Source organism: Mustela nigripes, chromosome 6 (genome assembly GCF_022355385.1).
Source record: "Mustela nigripes isolate SB6536 chromosome 6, MUSNIG.SB6536, whole genome shotgun sequence".
In the NCBI taxonomy this organism is placed as follows: domain Eukaryota; kingdom Metazoa; phylum Chordata; class Mammalia; order Carnivora; family Mustelidae; genus Mustela; species Mustela nigripes.
The window spans coordinates 127,951,125-127,975,924 of NC_081562.1; the positions used below are offsets into that span (position 1 = coordinate 127,951,125).

General features: G+C 37.8%; 1 protein-coding gene and 1 pseudogene across 1 annotated transcript in view; both read left to right on the forward strand.

The window, feature by feature from the left end:
• The window catches only part of DNAJC1 (DnaJ heat shock protein family (Hsp40) member C1), a 224,913-nt gene that overhangs the window by 175,934 nt on the left and 24,179 nt on the right, over positions 1-24,800 (forward strand). The window contains exon 9 of the mRNA XM_059404194.1: positions 19,820-19,939. Within this exon, the coding sequence (XP_059260177.1) occupies positions 19,820-19,939 (120 nt within the window). The remainder of the gene's footprint in view (positions 1-19,819; positions 19,940-24,800) is intronic.
• Positions 119-10,442, forward strand: LOC132020215 (Y-box-binding protein 1-like; annotated as a pseudogene).

Below are 24,800 nucleotides of genomic sequence, written 5' to 3' on the forward strand. Positions count from 1 at the left end.
TGAGATTGGAGATAAAGGACAGTTTATTGACTTCCTAGGAGGCCTAAAAAAAGTGGCCAGAATACCAGCTTTTTTATGCCAATCCCACAAGCCTCAGGTATTGTGGGATATATTAACAATGGTACAGTTTCTACCTTTACCCACAGGAAATTGTGGCAATTTGGTCATCAATAACAACCCTGGAGTTGAGATTGACCTGAATGCCTTCCACCACCATGGTAGGTAACGTCATTGGTCAGTTCAGATAGTCCGGAACAAACTTCATACCACTTTTTAAAATTGGAGGATTCCTACTGTAGGGATAACCCCATCATAGAGCACATAAATAACAAGCCAGTTATCCCTCTGGGTAACCAAGGGTAGTCTTATTTTGGAGACACCTCCTCAGTCATCTGCGGGCTATATAACGTACTGGTGGCATTTCTTTAAACACTTGAAGTTCTCTTATGACCATTCAAATTAATGACTTGCTTTCACACCAAATATAGTCCCATCTTTGTCACCAAAACTGTCAAGAACTATGAAGAGTTGGAGATTTTACTCTGCTCGCAAATGAATAAGTTAACCTGCCATAGTTTCATGCTTTTTGAAGACACAAGACTCCTTGATCAGAGACAAGGACATTGTATTACTCACAGCAAAAGTAGTAGCTACAATTTTAGTATTTTTCTTCTGGTTCCCTAAGCCCCATCCCCACAGAACAATACAAAGAGGTCCATATGACCCCCTGTACAACCAGTGGATTATGTTACAGAAGTAGATTGTTACTACGTTCCCCTAAGGTTAAGGAACCCAAATCTGCATGCAGTAAGCATGACTCCCCTTTCATCCAGAGGGAGGCAGTATCTTCACTATACTAAACATGAATGGTTGCTTTTTGATCTTGAAGAGGAACAGTCTCTTCCTATCATTACTTTCTGTTGGACTGCTTGAGTGCCCTTACAACTTAGCACTGGCTTTCTCCAGATTCAAACGATAGAAGAGAGAGCAAGACAGAAGCTGTGATGTCTTTTATAACTTATCCATGTAAGCCATTCCCACAATATCCTAGAAATGAATTAAAAGAAGTGTACTAGAAAATTCAGAAATTAAACAACATGCAGCTGAACAACCAGTGGGTCAAAGAAGAAAATGAGGTATCTTGAAACAAATAAAAAACAATATACCAAAACGTATGGGACAGCAAAAGCAGTTTTAAAAAGAGAGTTCATAGCAATAAATGCCTATATTAAGAAACAACAAGAGGATGCCTGGGTGGCTCAGTCATTAAGCCTCTGCCTTCGGTTCAGGTCATGCTCACTGTCTCTTTCTCTCAAAAATGAATAAATCTTTAAAAAAAATAAAATAAGAAATATGTCAACCTAACTTTATACCTCAAGGAACTAGAAAAAGAATAAACAAAGCACTGAGTTAGTAGTCAGAAGGAAATAAAGATCACTGAAGTAAATAAAATAGAGACTAAAAAGAAAAAGATCAATGAAACTAAAACCTAGTTCTTTGAAAGACAAAATGGACAAACCTTTAACTGGACTCAACCAAGAAAAAAGAAAGGACTCAAAATCAGAAATGAAACAGATATCACATCTTATACCACAGAAATATAAAGGGCCATAAAAAATTATCAACAGTTATACACCAACAAATTGGACAACCTCAAAGAAATGCATGTTCCAGAAATATACAATTGACAAAGACTGAACCATGAAGAAATAGAAAATCTGAGGGATGCTTGGCTGGCTCAGTTGGTAGAACATGTGACTGTTGATCTTGGGATTGTGAGTTCAAGCCCCATGTTGGGCACAAAGCTTGCTTAAAAAGAAAAAAGATTGATTACTAATAAGGACATTGAATCGGTAATCAAAATCTGCCAACAAACAGAAGTCCAGAACCCAACAGCTTCACTGGTGAATTCTACCAAAAATTCAAAGAGGAATAAATACCAATCCTTCTTAAACTTTTCAAAAAATAAATAAATAAGGGGCGCCTGGGTGGCTCAGTGGATTAAGCCGCTGCCTTCGGCTCAGGTCATGATCTCGGTGTCCTGGGATCGAGCCCCGCATCGGGCTCTTTGCTCAGCGGGAGCCTGCTTCTCTCTCTCTCTCTCTCTCTGCCTGACTCTCCGCCGACTTGTGATCTCTCTGTCAAATAAATAAATAAATAATCTTTAAATAAATAAATAAATAAATAAATAGCAAGCCCTGATACCAGACAAGGAAGGCAAAAGAAAAAATTACAAGCCAATATCTCTCATGAACACAGATGCAAAAATCCTCAATAGAATATTAACAAACCAGGGGCGCCTGGGTGGCTCAGTGGGTTAAGGCACTGCCTTCGGCTCAGGTCATGATCTCAGGGTCCTGGGATCGAGCCCCACATCGGGCTCTCTGCTCAGCAGGGAGCCTGCTTCCTCCTCTCTCTCTCTGCCTGCCTCTCTGCCTACTTGTGATCTCTCTGTCAAATAAATAAAATCTGTTAAAAAAAAATAATATTAACAAACCAGATTCAGCAATATATCAGAAGTCCCATATACCATGATCGAGTGTGATTTATTCCAGGGATGCAAGGACAGTTTGTAGATGACATGGTATTATATTATTAAACCCTGAAGACTCCACCAGTCAATTGTTAGAACCAATCAACAAATTCACTAATGTTTCAGGACATAAAAATCAGTTATACAAAAAGAATAAAACACCTAAGAATAAGTTTAACCATGGAGATAAAATACCTGTATACTATCTATGAACAAAGATGAGAGAAACTGAAGAAGACACAAATAAATGGAAAGATATACCATGCTCATACATTGGAAGATTATTGTTAAAATATCAACACTATGCAATACAATCTGTAGATTCAGTGCAATCATATTAAAATTCCAATGGCATTTTTCACAGAAATAGAACAAACAATCCTAAAATGTGTATGGAATCACAAAAGACTGTATAGCCAAAGCAGTCTTGAGAAAGAAAGCTGTAGGCATCATGCTCCCTGGTTTCAAACTATTATAAAACTACAGTTATCAAAACACGATGGTACTGGCATGAAAACAGTTACATAGAACAATGGAACAAAATAAAAAGCCCAAAAATAAACCCACACATATATGAAATTAATTTGATAAAGGAGCCAAGAATATACAATGAAGAAAGGGAAGTCTCTTCAGCAAATCGTATTGGGAAAACTGGACAGCCACATGCAAAAGAATGAATCTGGACTACCATCTTACATCATACACAAAAATTAATTCAAAGGGGATTAAAGACTTGAACATAAGACCTGAAACCATGAAACTCCTAGAAGAAAACATAGATGGAAAGCTCCAAGACAATGCAGATAGATACAGAGAACAAACTGGTGATTGCCAGAGGTAGGGAGTAGGCGAAGTGGGTAAAGGGAGTCAAAAGGTACAAACTTCCAGTTTAAAATAGTTATTGAGATGTAATATACAACATGGTGACTATCATTAGTATGGTATTGCACATTTGAAAGTTGCTAAGAGAATAGATCTTAAAAGTTTTTATCAAAAGAAAAAAAATTGTTACTATGTATGGTGTATACTATAAATAGTAGACTATGTATATGCAATGTATACAAATAGCCAGTCATGTTATACACCTGAAACTAATATAACATTATATATTAATTATACTTCAATAAAAGTATATTTACATCATAGGAGGTTGGATTAAGAGTATATGGGAACTCTACTATTTTTACAACTTTTCTATGAATCTGAAATTATTTCAAACTTAAAGGATTTTTTTTTAATTAAAAGATTTTAAAGGAAAATATAAGTTACAGAATGGAAGAAGATATTTATAAAACATATCTGACAAAGATCTTATATCCACAAAACAAAGAACTCTTAATTAACAAATAAGCAAGACATAAACACAGATTCATAAAAGTAATATTCAGTTGAGTCAATAAACATATGTAAATGTAAATATATGTAAACTAGACCATGTGTAATGTGGGAAATGCAAATTATTACCAAAATACATTTCATTCCCATCAGGATGGTCAAAACTAAAACAATGTAATACCAAGTGTGGGTGAAGACCTGGAGGGCCTCTTCATACACTGCTGGTTAGAATGTAAAAAATACAACTTGCTTGGAAAAATATAAAATAAAATAGGTACTTTCCCTATGACCTAGCAATTCCACCACCAGGTATTTATCCAAGAGGAATTTGACCATTAAGACAGGTATAAATAAGTGTCCATAGCAGCTGTGTTCATCATACATGCTAACCAGCAGCTGGCAGCTACCCAAATGTCCATCAATAGGAGAATGGATAAACAAATTGTGATACAAGGCTTTTTTCTGATATGTGTTGTGAAATACTTGCTCCCAGTTAGCGGCTTTCCTTTTCATTTTTTAAAAGTTTCTTTGAGGGGCGCCTGGGTGGCTCAGTGGGTTGAGGCCTCTGCCTTCGGCTCAGGTCATGATCCCAGGGTTCTGGGATCGGGCCCCACATCGGGCTCTCTGCTCAGCGGGGAGCCTGCTTCCTCCTCTCTCTCTGCCTGCCTTTCTGCCTACTTGTGATCTCTGTCTGTCAAATAAATGAATAAAATCTTAAAAAAAAAAAAAAAGTTTCTTTGAAAGGCCAAAAGTTTAATTTTAGCAAAATTAAAATATTTGTGGTTTTACCATTTTAAAGTTATTATGTATATATAAATGGTATTCTGGTGCTGACACACAGTTGCCAAAACCTTTACTAAAGGAGTCTCTAGGGGTCATTAACAGGAGTGTCAACAAATTTGCAAATTTCGATGGATTCTAGAGCCTTTTATTAAAAAAGGGACCCCCACTCAAGGAGAGCCAGTTTGTAAGTAACAGCATAAAAGGACTTAATACATAAAAGAGAGGTGTGTTTCCTCTAGAACCCAAAAAAGCCTAAAAGATGTTGTGGGTCTGAGAGACTCAAAAGCTGTTTCTTGACAGCATCATTAGTAGACCAGCCCTCTGTTTACCATTTTATTTTCAAGACTTTAATCAAGGTTGCAGGACCTTACACTAAGTATGAGGCAGTGGTCCGTTTTCTTTTTGTGAGCTTCTGAATGAGCAGGTCAAACAAATCTCCTCAGGGGACAAAGACCAGTGCAATGTCATACTTGTCTTCCTACCAAAAGCAGGATATAGTTAAGATCTTGCCCTTAAAGACTGTGTGTGATCACAAGGCTGTTGAGGCTCCCCATGGTAGCTGGGGAGAAGGAGGTCGTACTTTGGAGGTGAAGTAGACTGCACTCAAGGGGCACCTGGATGACATAGTTGGTTAAGCATCCAGCTCCTGGTTTTGGCTCAGGTCATGATCTCAGGATCGTGAGATCAAGCCCCATGTCAGGCTCCACTCAAAGCTACGGAATCTGCTTGGGTTTCCCTCTCCCTCCCTCTCTGCCCCTTCCCCCTGAGCCCCCGGCTTGCTCTCTTTCTAAAGTAAGTACATCTTTAAAAAAAAAAAAAAAAAAAAAAAAACTGAAGAGGCTGTAGAAATAGTCACTAAACAAAACATATTCACCAAATCTATAATGGCAAAATATTTACCAGTTGCTGATTGGATGAAGTCAGTAACTGCAATAATACTGACTACTGGACATTAATGAGGCCCACAGCATGAAGCTTGAGGTAATCCACCTTGAGGCACCATTCATTCTTCCCAAGTTTAAGAGCAGGCCAAAATTGAGCTGTTAAATGGCAAAGCAGTGGGGATAATCACCCCTTCTCTAAATGTGTCTTGTATAGGGGGTTTCATTCATTTAAAAGGCCATGTTTTAATATACATTGGACATTATTAACTGTTTTAATGGGAGAGGAGGTCCATGGGGTTCCATTTTATCAAGATAATTTGTAAGTGGCAACTACTTAATTTTATTACTCATCCAGTCAGAGAGTCCATGACCACTGTGGGATATTTTAGGAGATGCCACTGCAACCATGAGCAATTTGGCAAGAGCAGTGTCCATGGTTAAGGTGAGGCGTACCTGTTTGTCCTCTCATCATGTTCAGTAGTTCCCCAATATTCTAGGTGGCACTCACTTTGTTTAAACTCACTGATACCCCAAGTACGACCATAATCTGAGCCCTGCATAAACCATGAAACTTTGGCAATTGGTGTACTTCAGCAGATTTTAAATTAATTCAAAACCAGTATTTTAGAAGCACAAAGCCAGTCTGTGCCCTTTTATCTTTGTGTTGTATGAATTCTTCCAGTAAATTTCAGGTTACTACCTGGGTCTAATAGTGTACTTCTGTTTTTAGTTTTTGTTTCCTCATTGTAGACTGAATTGTGTCCCCCATCCCCACCTCCACCTCACACATTGAACCCCTAAGCTCCAGAGTGACTATTTGAAAATGGGGCCTTTAAGGAAATAATTAAGATTAAATGAGGTCATAAGAGTGGGGCCCTAACCTGGTAAGACTTGTGTCCTTTTAAGAAGAAGGAGAGAAACCAGGGATCTATTTCTCTTTCTCTTCCTCCCACATATGGAGAAAAGGCCATCTACAAGCCAGGAAGAGAGCTCTCACCAGAAACAACTGTGATGGCACCTTTATCTTGGACTTCTAGCCTCTGAAACTTTGGGAAAATAGATTTCTGTTGTCCAAGCTGCTCAGTCTATGGCATTTTATTATAGCCACCCTAACAAACCAATGCACTCCCCCTGTATCCAGGTTTCTTTTTCTTTTCTCCTGCTACTTACTGGTGGTGATTACTAGATGTATTTCAAGGAGGTTTCTCTACACTCCTCATATTTATAAATTCCTTCTTTCAGAGACTCAAATCAGTATCATCAGAATTAGGGCTCTTCCCCATGACAGTGGTTCAGTGAATGCCTTGGCTATACCACAGGTATTCCATGGGTGTTTTTGAGGATCAAGATCATTCTGGGGTCAGAGAAATAGGCAGCAGAAGCTACAGAAGAATTTTGTAGGGTCCTATCAAGCCATGTGCCTTTAGAATAAATCCGAGTAATTCAACTCTTCAAATAATGCCACACACAGATGATCACCCAGTGGGCCTATGTATTGAAGCTGCAAGTCTAAGCCCCTCTGTAGAATACGGGCTAATACCTGATTGAGACACACGGCCAGTCAATCACAGGATGAGTCTTTCCTGAATCTAGCATCAGTCATGCCTTATGACTGAATCACAACCCGCAACTCAGTATAAGACACATAAGACAGGTTTGAGCTGAGACAGGACTCAAGGCAACCTAGAGGGCCCCATCCCATACACCTCTCCCTAAACACCAGTTATTGAAACTTCCATCTTAAATTGGTTCAGTCTATAACAGAGGTTCGGTAGAACTCTGCAAATGTAGCACCAAACCACAGAGCCAGTTAAACTAAAGCAAGAGAAAAAAGTCCCTCAGCCAGCGGTAGTGGTCCTCCTCTGTACATCCTGCTTACAATACCAATTGTGTCCCTTGCAGAAATAAGATGGACCTCCTCCACACACCAAATTTAGCTCAGATAACCAAGACTGATGATGTCACACACAGGGACACTAGGAGTATACAAAATTCAGTTTACTATATAATACAGCTCTCTGAGGCAAACAAGGCAGACTTCCCATATTAGCCCAAAATTGCTTGAGAGAACAAGGAAAAGGAAACTGGCTTGGAGTTTTTCAATGTGGTTGAGAGTCGGGGTGGGGTGAGGGTTCTTGTGCACAGGAAGGGTCTTGCAATGTCTCAGTCTCCTGGGCTTTTTTTTTTTTTTTTTTTAAGATTTTATTTATTTATTTACAGACAGAGATCACAAGGAGACAGAGAAGCAGGCAGAGAGAGGGAGGGGGGAAAGCAGGCTCCCAGCTGAGCAGAGAGCCCGATATGGGGCTCGATCCCAGGACCCTGAGATCATGACCCGAGACAAAGGCAGAGGCTTTAACCCATTGAGCCACCCAGGTGCCCCTTCTGGGCTTTCTTAACAGCTTGCCCAGATGCAGGGCACAAAGGGAAGAGAGACTTCAAAGCTATCAGCAATCAAATATCATAAAATGGAGTCCGCTGTTTGTTACCATATTAAATTATCATGAATGGATGATTCTAGCACATACTGTTTAGGTTATATTTGAATAATGTAATGTGTGTTTCACCATTTTAAATAAGACTACAAATTTTTTCACATAAAGTTATATTCTTGTTAAATAGATCACTTTGATCCCATTTGTTTATCATTTGTCCCTTTTAAATCCTCACAAAATGAGAGTCAAGGAATAAAAAAAGGCATAAACCCTGGAACAAAGAGACTAGGAGAGACAACTGTAGCAGTCAGGCAATGTTAATGAAATTTTGTAAGATGGGGAGGAGTAGATAATTACCAGCATCTTAGGCCTTACCTTTCCCCCACCTGCCCTTGCACGAGACTGACTCCTGTCACACAAGCCCAGAAGAGCTCAGGAATTAAAGGTGCACGTAGGACAAGGGGACTGGATAAAAGACCGCACAAGGACTAGTTTGACACCTCCCTCCAGATCCTTTTCCCCAACCTGAATTTGTTATTTAACAGTGTTCCAAGGAAAGGAATAAAAATGGCAGGAAAGCTTTATTAAGATTTCAATTATGCAGACCTTCAGTAACTACTCCCTCAGCCTTTCTCAGGCAGGGTTTAACGAGAGAATTATGCCCTATTGCTCATGCATTTAGTATATGTAATGAACTAACTTCTCTCCTATGCTAGTTATGTACCATCCTTGGGAGAATTTTAAAAGGGTCATTTCAATAGTTTTCTGTATCTTATCGTTCAGGCAAGGAACCCCAGTTGAGAAAGAGTACCCTCACATAGTAATTCAAAAACACTGCTTTCCTAGGAAAAATATAGAGATTAGTACTACCATTAGAGACTTAAAAAAGTATTACTCACGGGGCGCCTGGGTGGCTCAGTGGGTTAAAACTGCCTTCAGCTCAGGTCATGATCTCAGGGTCCTGGGATCGAGCCCCACGTCGGGCTCTCTGCTCAGTGGGGAGCCTGCTTCCTCCTCTCTCTCTGCCTACTTGTGATCTGTCAAATAAATAAAATCTTTAAAAAAAGTATTACTCACATAGCACAAATTTAATTAGAAACTGAAGCCAGGGGGTGCCTGGGTGGCTCAATGGACAAAGTGTATGAGTCTTAGTTTCTGCTCAGGTCGTGATCTTGGGGCTGTGGAATGAAGCTCCGCATCCGGCTCCATGTTCTGCTCAGAGTCTGCTTGAAATTCTTTCTCTCTCCCTCTGTCCTTCTCCCTCCGCTTACCCCTCCCCGCTCAAGAATGCATGCTTTCTCTAAGATCGATAAACAGACTGACAGAATCTTTAAAAAAAGAAAGAAAAAGAAATTGATGCCAGTCCCAGCTATGGTTCTGGATGTGGTCATCTTGGGCCAACTTTGTCCCTCTACCTGGAATGAATCCAGACCACTATCTTATACCACTTACACTTAAAAATTAAAATGGATTAAAGACTTGAATCTAGAGTTCCAAAGGGGAGTGGAAAGAGGACCCCAGAGAGCCCCAAGCAGCTTCACTGCCTCCAGTGGCCTCCTTCACACCCTGGAAGGAGCTACAGCTGGCCCCAGTCACCATCACTGCAACCACGAGCAGCAAACCTCCACCCACCCTCAGCGTCACAGACCCCAAGCCCCACACCACTGCAGTGGCTTCACATTGCTGGCGCCAGCCAGCAGGGACGAGATCATCGCAAGGAGGGTTGTGGGAACAGTAAATGGTTCAATGTAAGAAACCGGTATGATTTCATCAACAGGAATGACACCAAGGAAGATGTGTTAGTGTGTCAGACTACCATAAAGAATAAACCCGGAAGTACCTTCACAATGTAGGGGATGGAGAGACCGTGGAGTTTGATGAATGAGAAAAGGTTTCAGAGGCATAAATGTGACAGGGCCTGATGGATCTCCAGTGTACAGCAGTGAATATGCGGCAGACTGTAACCATTATACATGCTACCCACATCACAGGGGTCCTCCACATCACAACTCCCAGCACAATTACCAGAATTGAGTGGGGCAAAGAAGGACCGATCAGAGCCTGCTCCTGAAGGCCAGGCTTAACAGTGCTGCCCTCCCACAGGTGAGGGTTTCCCCCTTACTACATGCAGAGCCTCCATGGCCATGGACCACAGTCTTCCAACCCTCCTGTGCAGGGAGAGGTGATGGAAGGTGCTGACACCCATGTTCTCCATGCAGGAGAACAAGGTAGACCAGTGAGACAGAATATGCATCTGGATTATACACCACGATTCTGCACGGTCCTCCTCACCAAAGACAGCCTAGAGAGCACAGCAATGAAAAAGCTAAGGAAAATCAAGAAGATGAGATCCAAAGTCAGCAGCCACCTCAACATTCATACCATCACAGACACCCAGAAAACCCTAAACCACGAGATGGCAAAGAGACAAAAGCAGCGAGTCCACCAGCTGAGAATTCATCCACTTCCTAGGTTGAGCAGGGCAGCGCTGACTAAATGCCAGCTTACCATCTCTACACCATCATCCAGTTTAGTCCAACAAGAAGAAATGAATATGAAATTCTAAATATGAAATGAACAGAAGTTTGGACTTGACCTTAAGTTCTTGCTTTTTGCCCACTGATCAGATAAATAGAACTATCTGCGTTATCTATGCAGCATGGGGTTTTTATTACTTTTACCTAAAGATGTCTCTTTTTAATAATGAAAAAGTTTTTTTAAAAAAAACCTGGTTTTTCTCAATACATCTTTAAAGATTTTTAAATTGTTTCATATCTGGATCTAGTTGAAATTTTTAAGAATCTTATTTTTAATTTGTAATAAAGGTTTACAATTTGATTTTTTAAAAGTCAACAAATGGCAAGCACCAGTTAATAAAGGTCTTAGATAATTAAAAAAAAGAAAAGAAAGAAAAACTTGAACCTCAGACTTGAAGTCTTAAAAATCCTAGAAGGGGAAAAAAAAAAAACAGTAATCTTCTTGACAAAGGTCCTGGCAATGACTTTCTGGATCTGGCAACAAAAACAAAAATAAGTAGAACTACATCAAACTAAAAGCTTTCTGGACAGCAAAGGAAACCATCAACAAAATGAAAATGCAGTGCACTGACTGGGAGAAAATATTTGCAAATTCTAATAATATTCTAATTCTAATATCTAATAAGGGGTTACTATCCAAAACATTAAAGAACTCAGTACAACTCAATAGCACAAAAACAGTCTGATTAAAAAATGGACAGAGGACCTAAATAGATATTTTTCCAAAGAAGACATACAGATGGCAAACAGATACATGAAAAGATGCCCAAGATCACTAATCATCAGGGAAATGCAAGTCAGAACCACAAAGAGATATCACCTCACATTTGTTAGAATGACTAGTATCAAAAGGACAAGAAAAAAAAGTGTTGGGAAGGACTTGGAAGAATAGGAACCTTTGTGCACACTGTTGGTGGGAAGGTAAATTGGTGCAGGCACTATGGAAAACAGTATGGAGATTCCTCAAGAAATTAAAAATAGAACTACCATATGATCCAGCAATTCTATATCTGGGTACTTATCTGAAGGAAACTGAAAATACTAACTCAAAAAGCTATATGCACCTCAATGTTTCCTGCAGCATTATTTACAGTAGCCAAGATATGGAAACAATCTTAAATGTTCATTGACAGATGAAAGGGAAAAATAATGTGCTGTGTATATGTATTATGTATGTAAATATACATAAAATATACATATATAGATTTGTGTGTGTGTGTATACACACAATTATTCAACCATAAAAAAAGAAGAAATTCTTGCCATTTGTGACAACATGGGTGGACCTTGAGGGCATTATGCTAAGTGAAATAAGTCAGAGTAAGGCAAATACCATATGATCTCATACTGGAATCCAAAAACAAACGAACAAAAACCATGCTCATAGATACAGAGAACAGATTGGTAGTTGCCAGAAGGGGAGGGTAGGGAGTAGGTGAAATGGATGAAGGAGTTCAAAAGGTACAAACTTCTAGTTACGAAATAAGTCGTAGGATATAATCTATAGCATGACAACTGTAGTTAATACTGTATTGCATATTTGAAAGTTGCTAAGAGTAAATCTTAAAAGTTCTCATCAGATACCACCTCAAACCTGTCAGAATGGGTAAGATTAACAACACGAAAGCCAACAGGTATTAGCGAGGATGTGGACAAAAGGGGAGCTCTCTCGCACTGTTGTGAGAATGGGAACTGGTTGCTGCCACTCTGGAAAACAGTGGAGATTCCTCAAAAAGTTAAAAATAGAGCTACCCTACAATCTGGCAATTTTACTCACTATTAGATATATACCCAAAGGATACAAACATACTAATTTAAATGGGCACATGCACATCAGTGTTTATAGCAGCATTATCAACAATAGCCAAACTTTGGAGAGAGCCCCAATGTCCGTAAGAAGATGTAGTATGGGGATGTTTTGGTGGCTCAGTCGGTTGAGCATCTGCCTTCTGCTGGGTTCATGATCCCAGGGTCCTGGGATCGAGTCCTGCATCAGGCTCCTTGCTCAGCTGGGAGCCTACTTCTCCCTCTGCCTACTGCTCCCCCTGCTTGTGCTCACTCTGACAAATAAAATCTTTAAAAAAGAAAAAAAAGCGGGAAAAAAAATAAGATGTGGTATATTGGGGCACCTGGGTGGTTCAATTGGTTAAGCATCCGTCTTCAGCTCAGGTGATGATTCCAAGGTCCTGGGATGGAGCCCTGAGTTGGGCTCCCTGCTCAGCAGGGAGTCTGCTTCCCCCTCTCCCACTGTACTCTATCGCTCAGTCTCTCTTAAAATAAATACAATCTTTTTAAAAATTTCTTTAGGGACACCTTGGTGGCTCAGTTCGTTAAGCGGCTGCCTTCAGCTCAGGTCATGATCCCAGCATCCTGGGACTGAGTCCCACATCGGGTTCCTTGCTCAGCAGGGAGCCTGCTTCTCCCTCTGTCTGCCTGTGCTCACTCTCTGACAAATAAATAAATAAAATCCTTTAATAAACAAATAATTTCTTTAAAAAAGGGGTGTGTGTGTGTGTGTATGTACATATACACACACAATGGCCTTTTACTCAGCCATCAAAAAGAATGAAATCTTAACCATTTCCAAGGAAGTGCATGGAGCTAGCGTATATTATGCTAAGTGAAATAAGTCAGAGAAAGACAAATATCAAATGATTTCACTTATACATGGAATTTAAGAAGCAAAACAGATGACCATGTGGGAGGGGAAAAAAGGGAAACAAACCCTAAGAGACTCTTAAGGATGGAAAACAAACTGAGAGGTGATGGAGGGAGGTGAGTGGGGGATGGGCTAGATGGGGGAGGAGTATTAAAGCAGGCACTTGTTGTGATGAGCATTGGGTGTTGCATTTAAGTGATGAATCACTGAATTCTACTCCTGAAATCAGTGTTGCACAGCATGTTAACTAAATAGAATTTAAATAATTTTCTTAAAGTTCTCATCACAAGAAAACAAAATTCTATCACTATAAATGGTGACCTGGGGGTTGGGGTGCCAGTCCACCTGCACATATTGTGCTCAGTTGAAAACCTTGTAACTTTTGACTCCCCCAAAATTACTAATAGCCTATGATTGCCCAGAAGCCTGATGATATAAGTCAATTAACATATTTTAGGGGTGCCTTAGTGGCTCAGTAAGTTGGGTGTCCACCTTCAACTCAGGTCATGGTTCTAGAGTCCGGGGATTGAGCCCCACGTTGGGCTCTTTGCTCAGCAGGGAGCCTGCTTCTCCCTCTCCCACCACTCCCTTTGCTTATGCTCTTTCTTGCTATCAATAAATAAATTTTAGGGTCACCTGGGTGGCTCAGTGGGTTAAGCCTCTACCTTCGGCTCAGGTCATGATCTCAGGGTCCTGGGATCCTGGCTCTCTGCTGGGTGGGGAGCCTGCTTCCTCCCCTCTCTGCCTGCCTCTCTGCCTACTTCTGATCTCTCTCTGTGTCAATAAGTAAAATCTTTTAAAAAATAAAATAAATTTTAAAAGTTTTTAAAAAACACATATTTTGTATGTATTATATATTCTTACAATAAAGTAAGCTAGAAAACAAATGTTACTAAAATCATTTACAGTGCTGTATTTACTTAAAAAAAAAAAAAAAGAAAGAAAAGAAAACCTGTGTGTAGGTGGACCCATGCAATTCAAACCCATGTTGTTCAAGCAAGGGTCAACTATATATATAAATATCGAATCATTGTGTTGTACATCTAAAACTATTGTAATGTGTGTAATGTAATGTTGTGTGTAATTATACTTCAATTAAAAAAAAATCCCTCCAGGGACACTTGGGTGGCTCAGACACCTGACATCTGCCTGTGGCTCAGGTCATGATCTCAGGATTGTGGGATCAAATCCCCACATCGGGGGTGCCTGGGTGGCTCAGTTGGTTAAGTGACTGCCTTCAGCTCAGGTCCTGATCCTGGAGTCCCGGGATCAAGTCATGCATGGGGACCCTGCTCAGCAGGGAATCTGCTTTTCCCTCTGATCCACACCCCTCTCATGCTCTCTCTCTCTAGTAAATAAATAAAATCTTTAAAAAAAAAAAAAAATCCCCACATTGGACTCCCTGCTCAGTGGGGAATCTGCTTGAATTTCTCTCCCTCTGATTCTCTTTCCCCCCGCCCATGCCATGCTTGAGCTCACTCTCTCTCTAATACATAAATCTTAAAAAATAAAATAAAATAAAATAAAATCCCACCAGTAGCTTTTTCTGTCATGCAGAATAAAGGGGCCAGCATCCTTGCAGTGGCCTCGAAGTCCTTATGTGATTTTACCTTCTTACCTTTCTGGCCACATCTCTCCCTGCCCCGCTTTGCTGAAGCCACCCTAGTCATCCCATTATGGCTCAGACATCCTAGACATCTTCCACCTGAAGCCTATTACAATTTTCTCTTTCCTATCTCAGAGTAATTCTGCTGGATTGTATTTTAGTGTGTATCAAATCACCACAACACTTAGTGACATAAAATATTTTTTAAAAGACTGGATCAAACATACTTGTGTCCGTTTCTCCAGGGGGATTTATTTACTGTTGCTCCCCAGAGAGGAAGTAAAGAGGAATTTGAACTACATGCATTGTCTTGACCAAAGTTTCTAAGCTATCTTTAGTAAAGAACCAGATTTAAAATATTTTTAGTTTTGGGGGTGGGGGGCTTAAAGAGCATACGAGTTGGGAGGAGGGGGAAAGGGAGGGGGGAAAAAATCTCAAGCAGACTCCCCACTGAGCATGGAGCCCAATGTGGGGCTCCATCTCCCAACCCATGAGATCATGACCTAAGCCAAAATCCAGAGTCAGTCACCCAACCCACTGAGCCACCCAGGCACCCAGTTTAGAACATTTTCATTTCCATCTGTTGCTGACCAATCTATAGTCCTATTGTGCCAAAGAAGAATGCAGCTCACACTTAATGTGACCCGCCATGGTAGTTTGACATTTTACTGGCTTATATTCTGTTTAAGTTGACTTATTTCACTCAGCATACCTCTAGTTCCATAATCTCTCTAGTTCCACCCACATCGTTGAAAAAAAAAAAAAAAGGAAAGAAATTTCATTTCTTTTGTTGGCTGCATAGTATTCCATTACAATTATCATACGATCTCCCTGATATGAGGAATTTGAGAGGCAGAGTTGCAGGGATAGTGAAAGAAAAAATGAAACAAGATGGGATCGGGAGGGAGATAAACCCTAAGAGATTCTTAATCTCACAAAACAAACTGAGGTTGCAGAGGGTAGGGAAGTATGGAAAGGGTGGTTGCATAATGGACATTGAGGAGGGTATGTGCTATGGTGAGTGCTGTGAAGTGTGTGAGCCTGACAATTCACAGACCTGTACCCCTGGAGCAAATAATACATTTTATGTTAATTTAAAAAAAAAGAAGAAGAAGCATTTTTGGTTGTTATGGCAGTTTTAATTTGCTGGCTCTAACCCTTACTTCAAGTTTATGGATTTACTTTGTCACAGATGGGTAAAAAACTGTTGGCAGATTGGCACCAGCCCACGGCTACACTTTAGGGTCACTGGTCCAAAGGTAGACCTCCCTTTTTGGGAAGATAGCTAACTCATAGATGAGGAGACATTTCTGGGCACAACATGAAGTGATTGCTGCTGAAGGGTCACAACCTTGGAACAACAGTTTGGGGGAAGTTCCAAGAAATTCTTTAAAGAAGAGTTTCTCCTCTTAAGAGTGAAAAGACATTTGAAGTGATTTTTTAAAATTATTTTGTTTGGTTGTCTTTACATACAATTTATTCATATAAATAGTCAAGGGTACCTAACTGCTCGGTTTTTAAATTGGAAAGGAAAACTGTAGAGGTGAACATCAAATATGCATCCTGAAACACGAAGTCAGTATAGAGCATGGATTTGGAAGGTAGCAGATTATTAGATATACCATTCGCATTATTCGGTATCCATTATCAGATATATCTGATATATCTGATACTTTAAGTGGTGATGCTCTTTTGCAAGGACATTATTTCTTAAATAAATGTCTAAGAATTTGAGTTGAGCTGAATCTACTAAACATTGTTGAATCCAAAATTGTAACTTTTGTAATTATATAAAATAATAATCATTAGTAGGTCATTTCAATAGAAATATTCATTAGGGAGTTTCAATATCTATCAGATAGAAATGGACCTTTTCTCTTTAAAGAAAATATAAATAAATACATATAAAATTTCTTCTAAATTGGCCATAAGTTTTCAGTACCTCATAAATTGCATGATACTTAGTAATTAACATTTTGTGGTCTACAGCTGTGAGGGGGAAGGTATGTATAGATTACTCAAAAAATAGAGTGTGCTTTCTCGTACAGCTTCCAACTCCTCTCCCCCAAGAATAGTGAGGATTTTCAAAGACATCAAATCTTTGAACATATGTGGTTTTATGATAAAAATCTATCCCAAAGGGATACTATTTGGGGATACAATTTAAATTTTCATATCAGCTCTTACTTTAGTAGATATATTTTGAGGTCATTACATAAAAATATTGAATAATTTGAAAACTTACTTATTTTTTATTCAGTATGGAGATTTATTCCCAGAGCGGGGCTTTTCTGATGCAAAATTGGAATGCTTGTGTAGTCACAACAGCTGTCCCCACACCATGTGGTGTCTTCCATTACTTTACTGTAGAGATGAATTTTTGGCCCAGTGTCTCAGTAATATTGGACACACATGGTTTTAAGTGGCAAAGCAGTATGCTTATGCATTCATTTGACTTTCACAGCTACAGTTGGCTCCAGATTAGAACAAGGAGAATACATTCACACCATGGCCACCCTCATGGCTGCTGTAGTAGCTGGATCACAGTAGGCTCTGTTGCTTCTAAAGACACAACTAACTATTGCTGAGGAATTACACATTCACCAAAGTGCCTTACAGCTGTAGGAGAGAGAATAATGAATTGCTAAAAGGATTCTTTCAAAGATTTCAGATTATGGGCCTAGTTATTATCGATCCAGTTTTTTTTTAATATTAATAATGAAAAAGCACAGCCATGAAATAACTATGAAACTAAAAGGAAAGATTGTCATAGCAATAGATGATTTTTTAGAATGTCAGTCCAGATACTTAAAATTTTTCCTTCCCAGAAAAAAAGTGGCACTGTACTTTAAGATTCATTAACAAAGAATTAAAATCTGATTGATTTTTAATGTCCATTATTCATGTCTGCAGCGTATTTGGAAAGCCAGTGGATTAAAAATAGGAATTATTGAAAAGAATTAGTTTACTATGTGACACAATGGCTACAGTGTTGATATTTTAAACAACTTTTTGCTTAAAAATTTTGTATGATTAATACAGAGGTAAGATGACTTGATTTAATGTGAATTTGCATTGTTACACAATATAGTTTGGATACTATATCTCTGTGCAATGTCAACCTCATGATTCCTGGTATGACTTTTACCATAAACTTAAATTCTTATTAACTCTTTGGGCATTTCTGAAGTCAGTTGGTGTAATTATTAAAGTTTCAGTTTTTTTAGAAATGAAAATATTTCCTTGGAAATCCACTCATGTCCCACTAATGTCCATATAATATTTTCCCCCTAAATAAAGTTAAAACAAACAAGCAAAAAGAAAAGACCTTCAGTGTAAATTTTCAAATTATTGGATATGGAGCATTAGACTTCTGATATTCATTAAATATCAAAGAAATTCTGACCATACCCTATGGAGACTACCTTTTTATAGAACTGAATTTATGCATGTATGGTACCGGCTGTACTGATGAATATGTTTGAGGCTTTCAGCTTTTAGTGGATACAAAATAGAATGATTGATAAAATCCTCCCTACTATTGGCTATTATTTACTGACTCTTAAGTGGCAGGTTGTATTTATGCCAATTTATCTGCTTCAGGGAACATTCTTGATAGCAGAACAAAGTGAATAAAAGTAGTTTGCTTTGCAAATGAATGCAAATGGAAGAGCCTTTCGGAAAGCCCTTTAACAGGGGCAGTGCACTTTGATTATGAGTGAAGCTGCCATTTGGACATGGTGAAAAGAGCACGCTTGAACCATTGATTGGGGGAGACAGTAAAAAGTCAGGAAGGGCCCCGTTAAGCTTGCAGTGAGGCAGGCGGATGTCAGTGTGGTTAGAGCACAGTGGGAGAATGACAGGGAGGATTAGTGTCAGGGAGAAGCTTTGCTGTAGCTGTGGAGATAGTCCCTGGGGTCACTCACCTCTGACTGTTGTTCTGTGCTGATGGTTCTGTAATGCAAACAGCCTGATGTATGCCTGTTCATTATCGGAAATGGTGATTAGAAAAGGTATTTGTCTCAAAGGTTTCCTTCTTTCTTTTTTTCTTTTTTAATTAAAGAAAATAAGGTGGGCTTCCTCCATTTCTCTGCTGACTCCTGGAGTAGTATTGTTTAATACCACAGTGGTTGCCGCCTCTGGTAGGGAGTAGTTTAGTGCTACAATCTAATGTAGAGTTATTGTAACATGGTTATTTGTTATTAAATAATGGGGGGGTGTTGTTTTGGGGGGTTTTGTTTGCTCAGCTTTGGGTTTGACCAAGTAGTACTGAATAAAATGCAGAGAATATGCTTGCTCTTAGAATTTTTGCTTTTGCAAAAAAGATTTCATAATCTTGAAGGTATTTTTTTTTTCATTCAGTTTCACAATTAGATAAAATTTTAGGGGCTATTTACCTTCTCAAAAATGAAGTGTTGCTTTGCATGGACTTGATATTTTAAGTCTCAATTGTAGGTACTTCTAATTTTCTGTTCTAAGTTTTATAAAGTGCTAACCATTTGATAAGTTAAACCTCTTGAAAATACACGATTTTTAGAGTTAAGTCTTATTACAGAATGAACAAAAACTATCTCTGTTTCAGTTCTGATTCTAAAGCAGTACATTTACTTGTTTACATTTTCATTTTTACTTATAAGGTGTTTTGTTTACTTTAGGTATAATTTCTCTTAAAACTTTGGAGACCTTTTATAGTAACCTTATAGGAGGCATCTGTGAGAGCAGGGTGACACACAATGTATTTCATAGGCTTTGAGAGTGGTTCCTCACTTAATGCAAAACTGAACTTTTTTTTTTTTTTTTTTGGTCTTCAAAAGCCTGGTCTCACAATATTTCTGCTTTCTTATTTGGTATACATAGGAAAATTTAAAAGGCTGCTGGAGCTTTGCATTCTTATATTAAATATGCAGCTCAAAGCTTTAGCTAAACTATTGGATACATGTTAATAGTATTGGTTTTGTAGTAAGCAAATTGCCCAGTTTGTTTCACAGGCTTATTAAATGTTACAGCGAACATTCTCTAAAATTACTTTTTTCTGTAATTTTTGCAGGCACCTGAATGGACAGAAGAGGACCTCAGCCAGCTGACAAGAAGTATGGTTAAGTTCCCAGGAGGGACCCCAGGTCGATGGGAAAAGATTGCCCACGAATTGGGTCGATCGGTGACAGATGTGAGTTTACTCAGATTTGCATTGTATGGAGAGTGACAAACCAGAACAAGCCAACTATGTAGAAGACAGACATAGATGCATCCGACATTCTCTTTGGAGAAAGGCTACAATTCTTTTAGGACCTGGAAGTGAACCATTAATGAAATAAGCAAGAAGCAGATGTCAGCCAGTCCCCTGGTCCACAATTAACAGCTGTGTGAGGAATTATAGTGTTGAGAGACTTAAGCTACAGTAACCTAATCAAAGAAAACAGTGCTGGTTTTTGTGTTTAAAGTGACCCCTTTATCTGTGGAGAAAATAGTTCTTAGACTGATCAGAATTAGAGAAGTTCTATTTCAGCTGGATCTTTTTAACGTTGAAGTACAGATTGCTATAGGTATTTAATCAGGTGGTTTGCATTAATTAAATCAGCGGGGTTCTTACATATATCTTTTTATTTCAAGAATGGTAACTACCATCCATTTTGACAAGTTGTTTAACCAAAAAAAGTAATATATGTGAACAATATATATCGATATATAATATATATAATAAAAATAAAATAATATATATAATAAAAATATATAATTTTTATTATATATATCTGTGTGTGAATGAATATATATATGTTGAATATAATGAATATATATATATAGATACACATATATGTGTATCTATATATATATAACTGGCTATATCTAACATTTAAAAGACTAAGTATTTACCTGAAAAGTTTTTGATTTCACACTTTATTCAGGAAATTTAAGGCAGAGAACCTTATAAAAGCATCTACCACAGTATCTGACATGTGCTAAATAGTAAATGTTTACTTGAAATTCAAAGAAATCTTTATTTTTATCAATATGAGCCTTATTTTCATAATTGATAGCAAATATTCTTTACTAAATAAGTCAGTTATTTACTGAATTTAAGTAAATCCTGTACACCTAAAATATTTCAGGGATTACTGAAAGCAAAAGATTCAAATGACCTCTTCAATTCTGTTAGTATACCCTTGAGTCATTTTTGATAATGAACAATTTTAAAACCCTATGAAATGACTAGCTCAACCACCCCGACAAAAACATCCAGCTTGTTACATAAATGCTAGGTTTTTTTCATAATAAACTTCCATTTTAATTTATAAGCAAACTTACAAAATATTACTGTCAATTTTTTTTCGGATAGGAACTGCTTTGAGAATTTTAAATAATAGAGATGTTTTTACTATCAAATAAGTCTTTTAAAGATCACATTTAAAAGACTACTTTCTGAATTTTTATATGATTTTTGCATCATTTTGGCTTCAGAGTTGAAGTCTCATGAAAAAAAGCTTTGTATATTCTAACTTTTTTTTTTTTCTGTTTCATGAGGAGATCCATTATTTAGATGACTGGAGACAAACCATAAGGATACCTTTTCTTCTGCTAAGAATGTTATTGGGATGTGCGTTTTATAACCTTGTTTTTAGGTTGCTCATAAAAGATAAATTAATAATGGCTTATCCTTAAATATCTGACCAAATGGTTATTGATGTTTTAAGTACTATGACCCTCTAACTATACTACTGTTACTATATGATTAACAAAAATTACTGAAATAATTTTTAGAAAGTCATAAAACAAACTGGTTTAAAGGGCCCTAAGACTTTTAGTTTTACTGGGGAAAAAAAATAGTTCATTTAGTGTCGCCTTTGAAGGCAGCACTGCCTTTAACTTTTTTTTTTTAATTCTTATTTTATATATTTATTTGACAGAGAGATACACAGTGAGAGAGGGAACACAAGCAGTGGGAGTGGGAGAGGGAGAGGGAAAAGCATGCCTCCCACTGAGCAGAGAGCCCAGTGCGGGGCTCAATCCCAGGACCCTGGGATCATGATCTCAGCTGAAGGCAGATGATCAATGACCGAGCCACCCAGACTTTAACTTTTAAATGACTTTTTAAATAACATTTAACTTTTAAATAACTTTTAACTTTTAAATAACTTTTTAAATAACATTTCTATGAGACCTCATAGTTAATAATGTCAAAGACAGAAAACAGAATAGAAGCAATATTTTAAATTAAGTTGTTAAAATCTGGTAAATTTTTATCTGTATTTTTAAGAAGAGAGATGAAAGTTTCTATGCCAAGAATAGACATGGTGTAACCAACACAGCCTTGAGAATGGCTAGTTAGTATCAGAGATCTAGAAAACCTATATATTGTTCAGTAGTCTTAGTGCAGTCTTGGTATAGGCAAAGATATCTTTTCAAATTTTTCAAATTTTTGCAAATGCATCCCATATGTTTCAGTTGTTTTTCTTCTAGACTTAGCCAAAGGAAACTGAATCCATGTCTGCACTAGATATATTTTCTTCTTACCATGGAAGTAGCAAACATGACTTTTTGGGATTTTTTTTCTTCCAAATATTCTATTTTCATAATAAGGTACCTAAAATACCTTGAACCTAAACTTCTTTGGCACCAAGAAATGCACTTGTGACTTTTCTTCTATGTACAGCATGTACACTGTATTTTCATTCTGTCGGCATCACATCCTAGCTGGACTACACGTTTCATTTCAGTAACCCCACACACATGTGCAGGCACACACAAATCACTCTCCTCAAGAGAGCAGGTGTCTGTAGACTCAGGTAACACACAATGAAGTGAACACACAATGAAGTACATCGAAGCAGCTGAAGTGGGTTCAGCTAATAAGTTCCTTTAGTAAAATGTTAAGATCACTTTAGATCACTTATACTTCTTTTTGGCTTATGGCATTAATGAGATTTGTTTTCATTAAGTATTTAATTATGGCGAAAAAACAAATTCAGTTTGCTGTCATCAGAACCTCTGCTTCCTGACATAATCAGTACCAATTCTCCCTGGTCTGCACATCTGTTCCTTGAACCTTTGTTTTTTGTTTTTTTGGCTTGCTAACTTTCTAACTTCAGGTTTAGTTCTATTTCCTTCAAGAAACAATTGACCTTTTGCAGGGAGCAGCTAGAGTATGTCCCGTATTTGGGTTGACGGATTACAATGAAAAACCCATTTTATTCCTCATTTTAAAAAGGAGTTTTCAGTGAATTAATGGTCGCAATCAACAAGTTGCTAAATTCTACTCTGGATAAAATACAAGCAATGTGATTGCCATTGTAAAAAATTCAAAGTATATTTTAGCTCAGATATATCAAAACTACAAGACCTATTTTATTATAGAGTAAGTATTTTAAATGTTAATATATGCCTTCCAGCAAATAATTTTGGTAACCACAAAGGATACTGAAATTGTAAAAACAACAAAGGAAACAAAAACTGGCATGGAAAACCAACTTCAACGTGATTATTAACTGCAGGTTTTCTAAATTAAGGTCAGGGAGCCTCAGATTTCTCGCTTGTGAAGTAATATCATTCTCTTGCCTGAAAGGATGTAAACTGATGCTGCTTCTCTCCTGGTCACTAATCTCGCGCATTCTGGTTGTGATAACTGACTGATAGGAGATTTTCTGCCTGCTTAGAAAAGGCCCAAATAGGCAGCAAAACAAAAGACAGGTGAATAGATTTAAAAAGACTTTTATAATTAGCTTAGTGCTACAGTGAGAAGTAAAAGTTGTATAGTTAGATAAGCATCCCCATGTGCCAATGAAAAAGAGGAGGGAAAATCATAAAATTCCCAATTGTATTTTATATAACTACAGCTAGAGAGGAGAAACTCTGGGGGAATGTATATATTATGGTAGTTGTTCCAAAAATATGTAAATAGAGATTTTATTCAATAGCAGATAAGCTTTATGCTTTATCAGTGAATTAAATATACAGTAATTATTTTGGTGAGTATATTACTGCTATTACTTTTATAGTTAGACTAGACCTACATGAGTTGTAAAGATAACAAGTACCGTCTCACTATTCTCGCGGCCAGGATTCCTGCTACGGCTCTTTCCTTGGTCGGAGCCTGACGTCACATCTGGTCTTTCCTCTCCTCCTTCACTTCCTCAACCTCAAGGTCTTTAAAGATATTTACATTTTAGAAAGGAATACGTCCTTTATCCCGTTCTTCTTGCTAGCTGAGTCACTGGCTAATCTAATAACCAATTTTCAAAGTAATATTAATAAATGATTTTAAAAATGTGTTCCCCAAATCTGTTTCTCTCTCCCTCCTTCTCTCTCTCCCCTGTATTTTAATAGGAGCCTTTAGGTTCTTATCCCAAGTATATGAATGATCAGGGTGAGAATTTCAGGCAACTTGATTGCCTCTTTAAAGGAAAGATGAGGCAGTATTAGCACTGTTTGGTATCCATCAGAGAAAAATTACATAATTAATTGCTTAATCTGTCTATTGACTTTGTTAGAATTTTGCTATGATCTGACTTCTGGGGCAAAGGTTTATAGATCTGAATTCCATGTCATCATTTCGGTCTCCACATTGCAAAAATCAGGAGATCAAACCAACATTTTTAACTATTTTAAGTGATAATATTGATTATTCCATTATTCATTTTCATTGTATTTTATATTTTTCAAACCATTTAAATACACATTATTTTGCTCAATCTTCACGACAGCATGGTGAGACAGATAGGTAGCCATTTTACAGTTGAGTACACTGTTGCTGAGATGTTTATTCAGGGTGACACAACTACTAGCAGAGTTGGGATAATACTAGTTATTTTGGTTCCTCATCTACTATGTTCCTATCACTACTTAATGCTGTTTTACTGCTGTGTGTATGAAAGACACTTTAAATGTGTCTAGAGACGTTTTGTCATTAGGCCTTTCTTGGTAAAACTATGTTCATAGAAAAAAGAAACTTTTAAAAATACACTCAAGTAAAAATTTGTTTCTCATCAGCCATAATAAAACATTATTTCTATAAACATTTTGTCACATAGACAAAA